At 26.7% G+C, this 11,965-nt stretch overlaps 1 protein-coding gene across 1 annotated transcript; it reads right to left on the reverse strand.

The window, feature by feature from the left end:
* Positions 1-1,602: 1,602 nt before the first annotated feature.
* On the reverse strand, positions 1,603-7,508 carry LOC140676292 (proto-oncogene tyrosine-protein kinase ROS-like). Its single transcript, XM_072911183.1, has 6 exons — positions 7,499-7,508; positions 6,984-7,071; positions 6,508-6,872; positions 3,033-3,244; positions 2,368-2,835; positions 1,603-1,968 (listed from the first exon to the last, which is right to left on the reverse strand). Exons 1-6 carry the CDS (start codon positions 7,506-7,508, stop codon positions 1,603-1,605), a joined length of 1,509 nt encoding a protein of 502 aa, XP_072767284.1.
* Positions 7,509-11,965: the final 4,457 nt, after the last annotated feature.

The following is an 11,965-nucleotide window of genomic DNA, read 5'->3' on the forward strand; positions in this document are numbered from 1 at the left end:
GTGTACGTTAAAAAATTGTTTATTATATTAATATAGATATCGCAGTTTCTATTACAAATAACTCAAGCGCCAGTCAGATTCTTCGGAATTGGACTTTTCCAATATGGCTATAAATTTTTTTATGGGGTACGTTGTAAAACATCTATCATGAACATAATGTTCTACCGCATAATTAAATATACAATTATTTGAAAAAAAGGACTTAATATTTTTCAGTTCAGCTCATCGATTGCGACCATTGTAGTTTTATTAACACAAGGGTACATAAAGAAACAAAGAAATGATGATTAATATATTGTAACAATACATTATGTATAAATAACTTTAAAGGGCGAAAAAATTCGACTTTTCGGAGCTACCATCATTTCAATCCCATATAATTACTTCTAATGTTTCAAAATAATCGATAATGTGATTATCCTTTAATTATCTTTGACCTCCGGAGGTTCACTTGATATTTACAAAATGATATTTATTCATTGCTGATCGTCTTTAATAACATTTCGTCGTGCATGTACGTATAAATCCATAAACGATCATTTCTGATTTATAGTTTAAATTAATATGGATTTAATCCAAATAGATAACTTTATCATTAGCACCAATGAGAATACTGTCATATTATCAACCTTTTTGACACTATAGATATAATTACTTACGAAGTATTTGAAATATGATTTAAAATTATATCAAAAATTAATATAAAATTTTCTCTGTGTACTCCATGAGTACTGCCCATAAGTGATTCTGCGAGCTATTAAATAGGAACCCTCTCAAAGTAAAACCTGGGAATCATTTTTAATCATCATTATATCATATCTCACCTTATGATCCTCCTGAGAGTCAAATCGGAAATTACGCAAATTTCGAAACTTGGCAATTATTAAAAAAGTAATTTTTAAAAAATAGGCCAATTTATGTGAGTATAAGCGTGCGGCGAGAAAAGACAGCTCACTGATACGCAATCGAAACTTTGAAAGAAGCAATCTATAGTTGCATCTCAGGAAGCACACTTTTATTTGTAGAATCCTCGCGACTCATAACAATGAGCATTTCTTTTGTCGCATGCTTATACTTGCGAGAATATATTCCTATTTAAATTAAATGCGTACATAAAAAGTGACAAAAAAAAAATAAAATTTACAATATATAAATTTAATTATTATAAAATCTAAAGAAATCAAATAACTATAAAAAACATGCTTATTTCTAAATATATGATATTTATAATAAAATAAACTTATATTATTAGTATGCATCCTTAATATTTTATTTGCAAATATTTTCTCCTAAATTACATAGAATATACTAAATATAAATTATCTTTAACTTGTCACATACTTGCTCAATATTTTCTATGTGTTTTAAGGAACCATTACAATCTTTGAACTGTATATATTAACCTTATATTATAATATGATTAACATAATCACATTGTAATTAATAAAACTAATAATTTAATCTAATGGTAAATGTATTATAGAATATAACAAAAATAAAAACAATATTTTTATTATTTTCCAATCTTCTATCTTTAATCGATATAATCAATTTGCAAAAACTTATTACACCATGCAATGATATACGTATAAGAATTACAATTTAATTTACTTCTGCATGTAAAATAACATTTATTAAGCTAAGTGTCGCATCTTCTGTACTGTTTCTCAGAGACACAATATTGTTGAGACAAAACACAAAGTTTGGTCTATCATTCGCCACGTTCCAACAATGCTGCATCAATTCGTACAATGTCGGTGGACAGTTGAGAGGTTTTGACAACTTGCCTCCTGAACGCACGTATTCTAATATTTGGTCATTATTTTTGGTAGGATAAGGTTGCTCACCCAATGACATAATTTCCCATATTAGCACTCCGAATGCCCAAACATCGCTTTGTAAAGTAAATATTCCGTCTATCAAAGATTCTGGTGCCATCCAGCGAACAGGGAGCAAAGCTTCTTTTTTCTAAAACATAATTTTAGCACAGTAAATCTTTTGCCAAAAGCATCCACATATTTTTAAAACTAGAAATATGTGCAGTTAAAGTTAAGTCATTTCTTTTTCTCTCTACATATACTATACTAATAAAAATAGATTTTTTTTTCAAATTAATTTACAAATGTATAATATTATTACAATGTAAAAATAGAAAACAAAGTTTTATTTTCTCTTATGTGCCTATAAGTGTACTACTTTATTTATTAATATAACGAACATTAAATGCTGTAGAGAGCAATTTTATTTTTCTACTTTTTAATTTGTTATTCTTCCTTGCTCTCTACAGCATTTAATGTTCGTTATATTATTAATTATAAGAGAGCTATTTTTAACAGTTATTTATTTATTAAATAATTGTATATTTACACTGCGGTAATACTGATCCTTGTAAATATCTCTGGCTAGTCCGAAATCACCGATTTTCACAATACGATCTTTGCGGTCTCTCGAGGTTATTAAGCAATTTCGGCACGCGAGATCTCTGTGCACAAAGTGCAATTTTTCTAAGTAGCAACAACCTCGCGCAACATCTTCACACATGGCAAGTAAGTCTTGCAGACGCAAAGCCTGTGAATCTGATGGTTGGAATGTCCTACTCTCTCTCAAATATTTCAATAAATCAACTTCCATTAATTCCAATATGAGCCATGGTGAATCTGCATCCATACAGATGGCTAACAATCTTAGAACATGCGTGTGGCGAAGAAGGCCACTAAGCTTAGCCTCCTCAAAGAATTCCTTTGTCTGTTTGGAGGAAGCATTATTTTGCAACATCTTTATGGCAACAGGTATTGGGCCCGGCTCTTTTAAATCCTTGACAGTTCCTTGAAAAACCTGCAAGATATTTTATAGTCAATACAAGTCGATAAAATGCACGTTAAAAATAAATTTAAATTATTAAACATCTTACAAAAAATTTGAACTTTGAAATTGTTTTTATTAAAAAATGTGTCTTTATTCCAAATGTTCTGATTAAAAAATTAACAAAAGTCGTTAAGGATACATTTAAGTAATAAAAAATTAATCTTTACCTTTCCAAACGCACCACTACCTATAAGTTTTGTTAGAGTAATTTGCTTTTTTTTGACTGTGTCCACCGCAAATGTGTTCCGATTAAATTGCATTCTAGGAGCGTACAACGGATTAACTACGTTCTCGGGAGGCATTTTATGTAGAGTTGCTAATTCGATGTTGGTGATTGTTGAAACTTGTTCGTTGTGACTTTTTTTACATTTTCGGTTTACTGTTAGATAACGTTACAATATACTCATTATTAATTTTATGTATTGAAAAATTGAAATTATTTTCAACAAGTAAACTAATTTTACATAACTCTCTATACATATATAAATCTAAAATAATTTGCCATTAAAGTCTGAAGTTTATATCAGATATACTTACAATAATAGAAGTTGCAAGTAGAGATTAATACAGACACAGCAATGACAAGACCAATGGTTAGTGCATATATATCGATAAATTCTGTTAAATCAATGATTTCGGTTAATTTATTCAATTCTCCAAAGCCTTAAGCGTTTTCAGTCCGTACCTAAAATTAATATTTTTGATTCATGTCTTTTGTAATTGCCAGGTAATTTTTTGTTTTATTATAATATCAATTCTAATCTTTGTTTTTGTTTGATTACTTTTGTAATTATTTTTTACAATTATTTCTTTCAATTCATAGAAATTTATTTATAAATTCTGTTTGCACAGCTTTCTAATTTAACTGGTATATGAAATTTTAAAGTCTCTTTAAAGTAACCAGGAGCAAAACTTGTATATTACATTTTTATGTAACAAAGGAGATGTTCTAAGTGCTCTTAGAATACCTACTTAACGAGACTTTAAAATTTTATATATCAGTTAAATTAGGAATCTATGTCACCTCAGGATTAATCACAAAATGATTTCGTATCAATTGGGAAAGCTTTAATTGTCAAAGGTAATTATAATCAGAAATATCAATTTTACTTGAGGGCTGAAAACGCTTACGGCATCGACAAATAGAGTGAATTAAAAAGTAATTAAAAATCTATGTTTTATGTATTATATATATATATATATATATTTTTTTTTTTTACTTAAAAGCCTTATTATTTAATCTTTAATTTAAAAAATTATTAAAACATTTCTAGAAAGTAAATACATGATATCATAATATACTCTTTTACCATGAGTTTTAACAATAAATTCTTCATCAAGGGGCCATATAAATTCTTCCTCGTAATTAGAATATTTCAGGATCAAACAAAAATTATATAGGGTTCCTGACAGCAAATTTTTTATATAGTATTCTACTGTATCATTATATGTCTCGGTATTGTTTGCGATTTGCCATACTTGTGTTCCAACTTGTTTGTACTTCAATGTGTAATAGGTGATATTATCGCTGAGATTCCACGAGATATTTATACTATTTTTACTGGACCCGCTCAAAATCAAATTATTCGGTTCCGGATACATGTAAACACTTTTCTTCAAACTGTCATTGAAGAAAAAACTAAAATTAATTGGATACACTCGTATATATGACAAGTATTCCCGCCCTGGCACCAGTTGACGTCTTGTTATGAGAAACTTGCCATCTGCCGTACGTTCAAGTTTATTGAAAACGTCATATTCATCTAGAACAATTCTTTTTTGTGTACCGTTTGTAAAAGAGAATGATAGCCAATGCACTTCGTAATTCACTTCCATGCAGTTTATATTTTCGGGTGGCATCCAATAGATTATCGCCAAAGTAGGCGTTAGAATTTGAACCGTCACATTTTCCGGCGTATTGGGCTTGATAAGATTAGTTTTTAGTTCTAAATCCTTGGTAAATTGCAATTTCATCGATAATTTGTCGGTATAGAAATTGCTTAATGTAAAAATCAATGTGTACGTTGTGAACGGAGTTAAATTTTGTATTTCGTAATGCCGTTCGTACGTTTCCACAAGGGAATGGTGGAATTTGTCACGTTTATTGTTTAAACATGTGTGATAGCTTATCCAAGCAAAATAAAAGAAAATATATTTAGTGGTGGGTAAGTTATATTTCTGGCATCCGTGAATGGGAACCGACTCCGGAAAGTTTATGACGATGCTGTTTGTGATTATCGGCACTTCTTTCAAAAAATTAATATTAATAACTTTGGATTGAAATTCTTTTATGTCAGGTACTAGACATTTCGTCGGGGGATATGGTTGCGCATAATTACTAAGCGCTATAAGTTTATCCCCCAAAGAAATATCCAAATGAATATCTATTTTTTGAACATATTTAAATGCGTTTCCTTTGCTTTCGAGAAGAGCATATTTTTTTTCTAAAATATAGATTACTCTTGCGATATTATCATACAAGTAAAGATTTTTCTTATCAATTGTTAAATAAGGGAAATTTGTTTTTATATCGTTAGTCTCGAAAATTAGGTTGCAATTGCAATCATGGATGTCTGTTGCAATTAAGTGAATGTTCGATGCTGCATATATCCAGTAAATTAACGGATTGTCGATATTCGTGTTATCAACCTGCTTGATGATTAATGATTTTGACCGTCTTGTATATGGACAATAACACAAACTGTTTTTCAAAAAGGTAGAGTTTCTATTTTCCCCATTTAAATCCGATTGCATTATTATACCGTTTCCATACGTATCTAATTTCACCCAATAAATAATTCTAAAAGAAAAAAACGTATTATTATTCTTGAATTATAAAACATTATTGTAACTATATGTCACACACGTATACACAGAAACTATGTAATTATTTAAAATTTATGAAAGTCTCGCTATGCTCCTAGCGACCGCATAACAGTGGGCTATCTTTTTGCAGAGCGCTAATATATTGGCGCGAATTGATCAATATTTTTTAATTAATTTCTCAATAATTATTGCGAAAATTGCAAAATAATAAAGAACTATTCTGTTCAGATTAATGCGCTCTACCTGCTCATGAACGTTGATTCAATGTTTATCGGACATCCTGTATATTGAAAAATTATAACACAAACTTTTAAAACGTTCGCGATGTAATCGTGTATCAGTGAGATACGCTTGTCTTTTGTTACAACCGTCTTTGACATCAGTAATACACGCTAATGTTAGTAAATATAATGCTTAATGAAATCGATGGAGAGTGTAGACTATTTATTTAGTGAGACATCGCAAACTTATTAATTATAAGACAAACTAAGTTATTAAATTTTTTAGATGAATAAAATTTGACGTACCCTGTAAACGGCAATACGTTTAATAATGAAATATATTTATTTTGCCATTGAATTATATCATATTTGACTATTCCATTTTGCCACAATGTTAAGTCCAGCTTCATAAAATTTTTCTCGTTGGTATTATCATATTGTGACCAATAAAGATTTCGTGCCACCCAATCGATGCAAAGATTATGCGCAGAACGATGGAGATCAATTATGTTTGTACAATTATTTACTTTGATTGCATTTAAATCAAAATCGCATGTCATTAGCTTCCACTTATCATTAATGAAGAAAATCTTACGTTCCAGTTCTAAGTAAACGACTTCTCTCGCTCTGTGTTCTTTAAGCGGGAAACTGATTTTCAAATCCAAATCTATTACTTTCAGCGTCTCATCTTGTGAGATGAACAAGAATAGAAGTACTGGATTCTGATACGTGGTCGACCCATGGATCAAATTCGAGTAAGCACCGCCACCAACTCTATTGTACGCTTTTACTGTAAAGTCGTATTTTATATCAAATTTTACATTGTACACTTTGTATTGCAATATGTGTTGTTCAGCTGAAATATTGGCGAAATATAAAGTTGTGTCTTTGTTCTCGATAAACCAATATCGGATCTCGTATATTTTTATCTTTCCGTTTGTAAATTCAGGTTGGTTCCATCTATGAAGGAAATATGTTTTTTTTTTATTTTTAGGGAATTTCTGACAGAATTAGAAACAGACAGAATTATTCTTTTATATATACATATGTATACGTATTTAGATTTCTTACCTGAATGTCACAGAAATGTTGTCTTTCTCGTTTAATCTGTTGCCAAATTCTACGAATGCCCTGGGAAATGTTGGTTCGCTTGGAGTGCCTGCTGATTTTTAAATTTTATGTAATTATATAAAAGAATTGAGAGTATAATTACATATAATTAAACCTTTAAAGAGATTTCAAAATCGTATATTGTATATCATGATTATATATAAGAATTCTGATTTCAGTTGACAAAAAATAAAGTGAATGAATTTCTTAAATTATAAATAAAAAAAAGTATATTATATAATAAGTAAGTTCAGATGACAAGCATTTATCTAAATAAAGAAAGAAATAAAAATAAACTACAAGGTATGGTAAAAATTAACCAATAGCTACAGTATTGATTTTCAAAATAATTGAATAATATATAAATAGTGTTTTTGTAAACACGTAACTATCGACTTGGCAATGAGAGCCATGCGCGGATGTTAATGTAAATTTAGAAATTAATTCTTAATTAATTTCTAAATTTACACATTAACATCCGCGCATGGTTCTCATTGCCAAGTCGGTAGTTACGTGTTTGTAAATATTGAGAGCCTTATTTATTCAAATTATTAGTATTTTTGTGTTTTAAAACTTAGAAACACACAATTAGTAATTAAGCAAAAGACAAGAAAATCTTATTCTAAAATAAAAATATTTCAGCAAAAACAAATTATGTTATGATAAATAGAAATCTTTTTGAATGGTTACAGTACGTTTATCATTTCCCAAAATTTTACTAATTATTAATTAACTCTTTAAAAATGTGAGACTTGTGACCGCTTATAAACAGCGTAACTAGCAAAATAATGAAATTAATTTTTTCTTTCTTGACAATAAAACTTTTTATTTATACTCTATAATTTTATTCATATTTTTTGTTTTGTTGAGAGATATTTCTTTTGATTTAATTTTCATTTTCTTGAGTAAGAAATATATTATTCTCATAACTTGTTCGTGATTCAATTTTACTTTTATCATTTTACTTTTATCATTTTAATGAAAAAATATTAATAATAATAATAATAATAAATATGAAAAGTAATATATTAATAATAATAAATATTATAATATAATTTATGTTAGATAATGTATGACATAGAACACGGAACAATACTGACAAATCCAGATATTTTTAATATTAATAATGACAAATATTATAAGGTAAACTTTTGCACAAGATATTTCGATTTTTAACATTATAATCGTAACTCTATGTAAATGATTCAGATGCTAAGTAAGTTGTGATTTTTTTTTCAAAAGCGATTACAAAACTCTTTATTTTTAAAATTCTAATTTTTTGAACTAATACTTCACATCTAAGCCAAGTTTCATATACATATTTATAATTACTATTTATATTTATTATTAATAAACGGGCTATTTATTTTTATATTATAAAGATTTGTCATAATTTTTGGCTTTTAACATATTATAATTATGCTAATATACTTATATATTATATATTATAGGAGAACGTAGGGTAGAACGGCACCGCGGGGTACAATGGTGCAAAGTCGATATCTTTTTACAGAGATGCTATCATGTCATGAAATATGTTGCAATTATTGCTATTAGGTGTCTCTTCCTGCGTGCTGTTATCAGTGGTCGCAATATTTTTTTAGTTGAAAGTTGTTATAAATTATTTAATGCATTTGCTGTGCTCTCCGCGACTGAATTGTAATTCTTCGATATATTTACATAAAGTAAACAATGATAAAATTCTATTTTTTATTACCGTAATTACATTTATGTTTTAAAATGATCTTTTCTTATTAATTTCATACTGTGTCTATGTAAATATTGATTAATTATAATTTTTTATATGATCAAAAGTAAATAAATACATTTTGAGGCTTAATCAAATATTAGCCCACGAAATGTTATACTTTTTATTTTTATACTAGAGAAAGAAAGAGAGTATACATAGATGCTGTCTTTCAAAATTAATACCAAAAATTATTAGATTAAAGGATATTTTTCCATGTTTTTAAGAGAAAAATATTTATTATAACAAGAGAATTGTTTTTATTTATTAATTTATAGTTATCATTTAAAAATACAAATCTATATTCTTATGTTCTATATATCATATTATAACATACAACTTTTAAGAAGTTTTAGACATCAATGTTAATGAAATAAACAAGTTTTAGAGATAGTCCATTATACCCCGCATGAAAAGCATATCACGAAAATCTAGGCTTTTATTAAATCAATAATCTGGTCTATTTAAACTATTATTTTATAATAAACTTGTGTTTTCTCTCATAATGGATATTCCAAAGAATATTTTTAGTAAAAAAAAGATCGATTTATTTTTTTTAATGTTAAAAACTTGCTCAATACTTACGTTGACCGTTCTACCCCACGTTCTCATGTATAGATATTAATAATAAATATTACAATAATCTGTTTTATGCATATAAATTTTTAATAAACGTTAAAACAAAAAAAGAAGGAAAGGTTAATTTCTACTTATTTATATTGTCTATCGTTCATAAGGTAGAAACACGAAGACGGCAAATACAAATTTTAAAAGACCGTTTTCAAGTTATTTCTAATTCAAGATTGATTATCCGTGATTATGAAAGAATCTTAAACGATTAATCAATCAAACTAATAAAAGATTAATATGCAATGCATTCACGTTACATATTTACTATCTTTACTATAAGTAGTTTTTCGAAATAAACTTATGTTCTGCCAAATATAAGGAAGTATACATATACATATAATATCCCCTATTTTCTTTATCCTTATGATATGTAATCTTTCTTGTAGAACACAAAATATTAATAGTTAAATCCTTTACTCGAAGTTATCACTCTATTATTTAAAAAATCATGTATTCTAAGTAAAATAAATAAGAAGAATATTTATATTTGGACATTTAGTAAAAAAATGATACGTAATTATACTTGATGTACACATAATAAGCAAATTTATGTTATTACAATAAATTATAATAAATACAAATCTTTGTATTATTTTATTGACTCAATAATATATACAATTATCTTTTGTTTTTGAAATTCTTTTACTTTTTTCTTTTGATTTCACATTTTGAAATCTTTTTACTTTTTCTTAAAAAAGAAAAATCATATAGTTTTTATTTTACAGTACAAATTTATTATCAATAATTATTCTGTTAATATTATAACGCCATTTAATTATTGTACATATACATTATACATATACATTATTGTACCTATACATTAGATAAAATATAATCCGATAAAATATAACATAAAATAAGCAATGGAAATTAATGAAAACTAAATGCTAAAAGTATATATAACAAATAATTTTAAATAATACGGATGTAAACAAAAATATTGGCTCTAATGCGCAAACTCTACGCAATATAATATTTTCCGAATTTGATCACTTACAATTCTAAAAATATTGAAATTTTGACATTTTTATAAATATATTCAAATCCAGATAATTTTCGAAATATACACGGTAAGAAATGTTAAATTTAACACATTTTTCGTGTCCCAATTTATCCACTCTAATTTTAATGTTAATTTAACAGAAAACAAATATGTAAACAAATAACACAAATAATATGTAAAAAATTAACATAAAAATGTGAATTAGTGTACGATTTACACTTTAATTTTGTTATTGTGTTGTTTTAACTATTAGAAACGGTAAATATTAACTCAATGTAGTAAAGTTAAAATAACAGTAACGACAGTATGTTATATTAACATAAAAGTATGTTAAAAATTTAACACAAAAATTTCTACACAATAAAATTTCAACAAAAATACAAAATGTTTTTTACCGTGCAGCTTTGAAGAACAGCAAAATCGAATAGATACAAGTATATTTTTGATATTAATAGTTGACAGAAATAAGGACTTAATAATTAAATAGTTAAATTGTTATTTATAAACTGAATTCTCAGCAGCAGGCAATTTTAATATAGGTGAGTTATCACAAAGAAAAAATACTTATATACGTTTTTGTCAATAAATTAAATATCTACAATATATACGTTAAGGATAATTTGAATAATTTCAAAACGAACTGGAAAGTAGAAATAATGTTATGTTTTTTTTCTCATAAACGTTTTTTTTTTAAAGATATTAAGATTATTAATGCGGCATAGAGAATTTTAATATAGAAAATTTTAACTGTGTATTACGTTATCTTTAAAATATAAACTCAATTTAAAATAAATAAATAAATATTTTAGAAAATTTAAAATTGTTATACAATATTTAATTGTATAATTTACATTAAACGCATAAAAATGTTTTTTGGCGCTCATATTTTATTTTAAGCATTTGATAATAAATATTTATATTAACAACAGGTATTTAAATTAATTCTATAATAAAATACACATGAAATTTCAGACAAATTTCTGAAAACTGTGATAAAGCAATTTAAAAGCCGAAATCGTGTTAGATGTATTTAATGTAAAAAAACTAGAAAACAGTTATGTTCTTTTATATTTGTATTCATCTTTTAAAAACATAGTTATGTTCTTTTATATTTAATATTTCGAATATAAGGCTCTTAATATTTACAAACAAACAACTATCAACTTAGGGGTATAGAATTCTCAAAAATGAGAATCTATTTCATGGTGCTCTTATTTGGCAGGTTGATAGTTGTTTGGCTTTTATATTTGTCTTTTTTGGTTAAAATATTTAATTAATCAACAATAAAAAAGATTTTCTTTTCTTTTCTATTTCTAACTATTTCTGCTTGTTTTACATTATTATTAGAATTATTTTATATATACATTTCGTTTAATTATAATTTATCAATAGATTTTAGGATTGTAGACATGTCTGCAAAAAAAAGCTCTTACCGTCTTTAATTAATGCAAATATCATCCTGTCACTAGAGTCATTTGATAACGTGTAGTTATATGTATTATTGCCGAAGGCTGAGACACCCTGTTGAACAATATACATTGTAAAGTTTGTAAGTCGAATTGT

This window comes from Anoplolepis gracilipes, chromosome 2 (genome assembly GCF_047496725.1).
Source record: "Anoplolepis gracilipes chromosome 2, ASM4749672v1, whole genome shotgun sequence".
Classification (NCBI taxonomy): domain Eukaryota; kingdom Metazoa; phylum Arthropoda; class Insecta; order Hymenoptera; family Formicidae; genus Anoplolepis; species Anoplolepis gracilipes.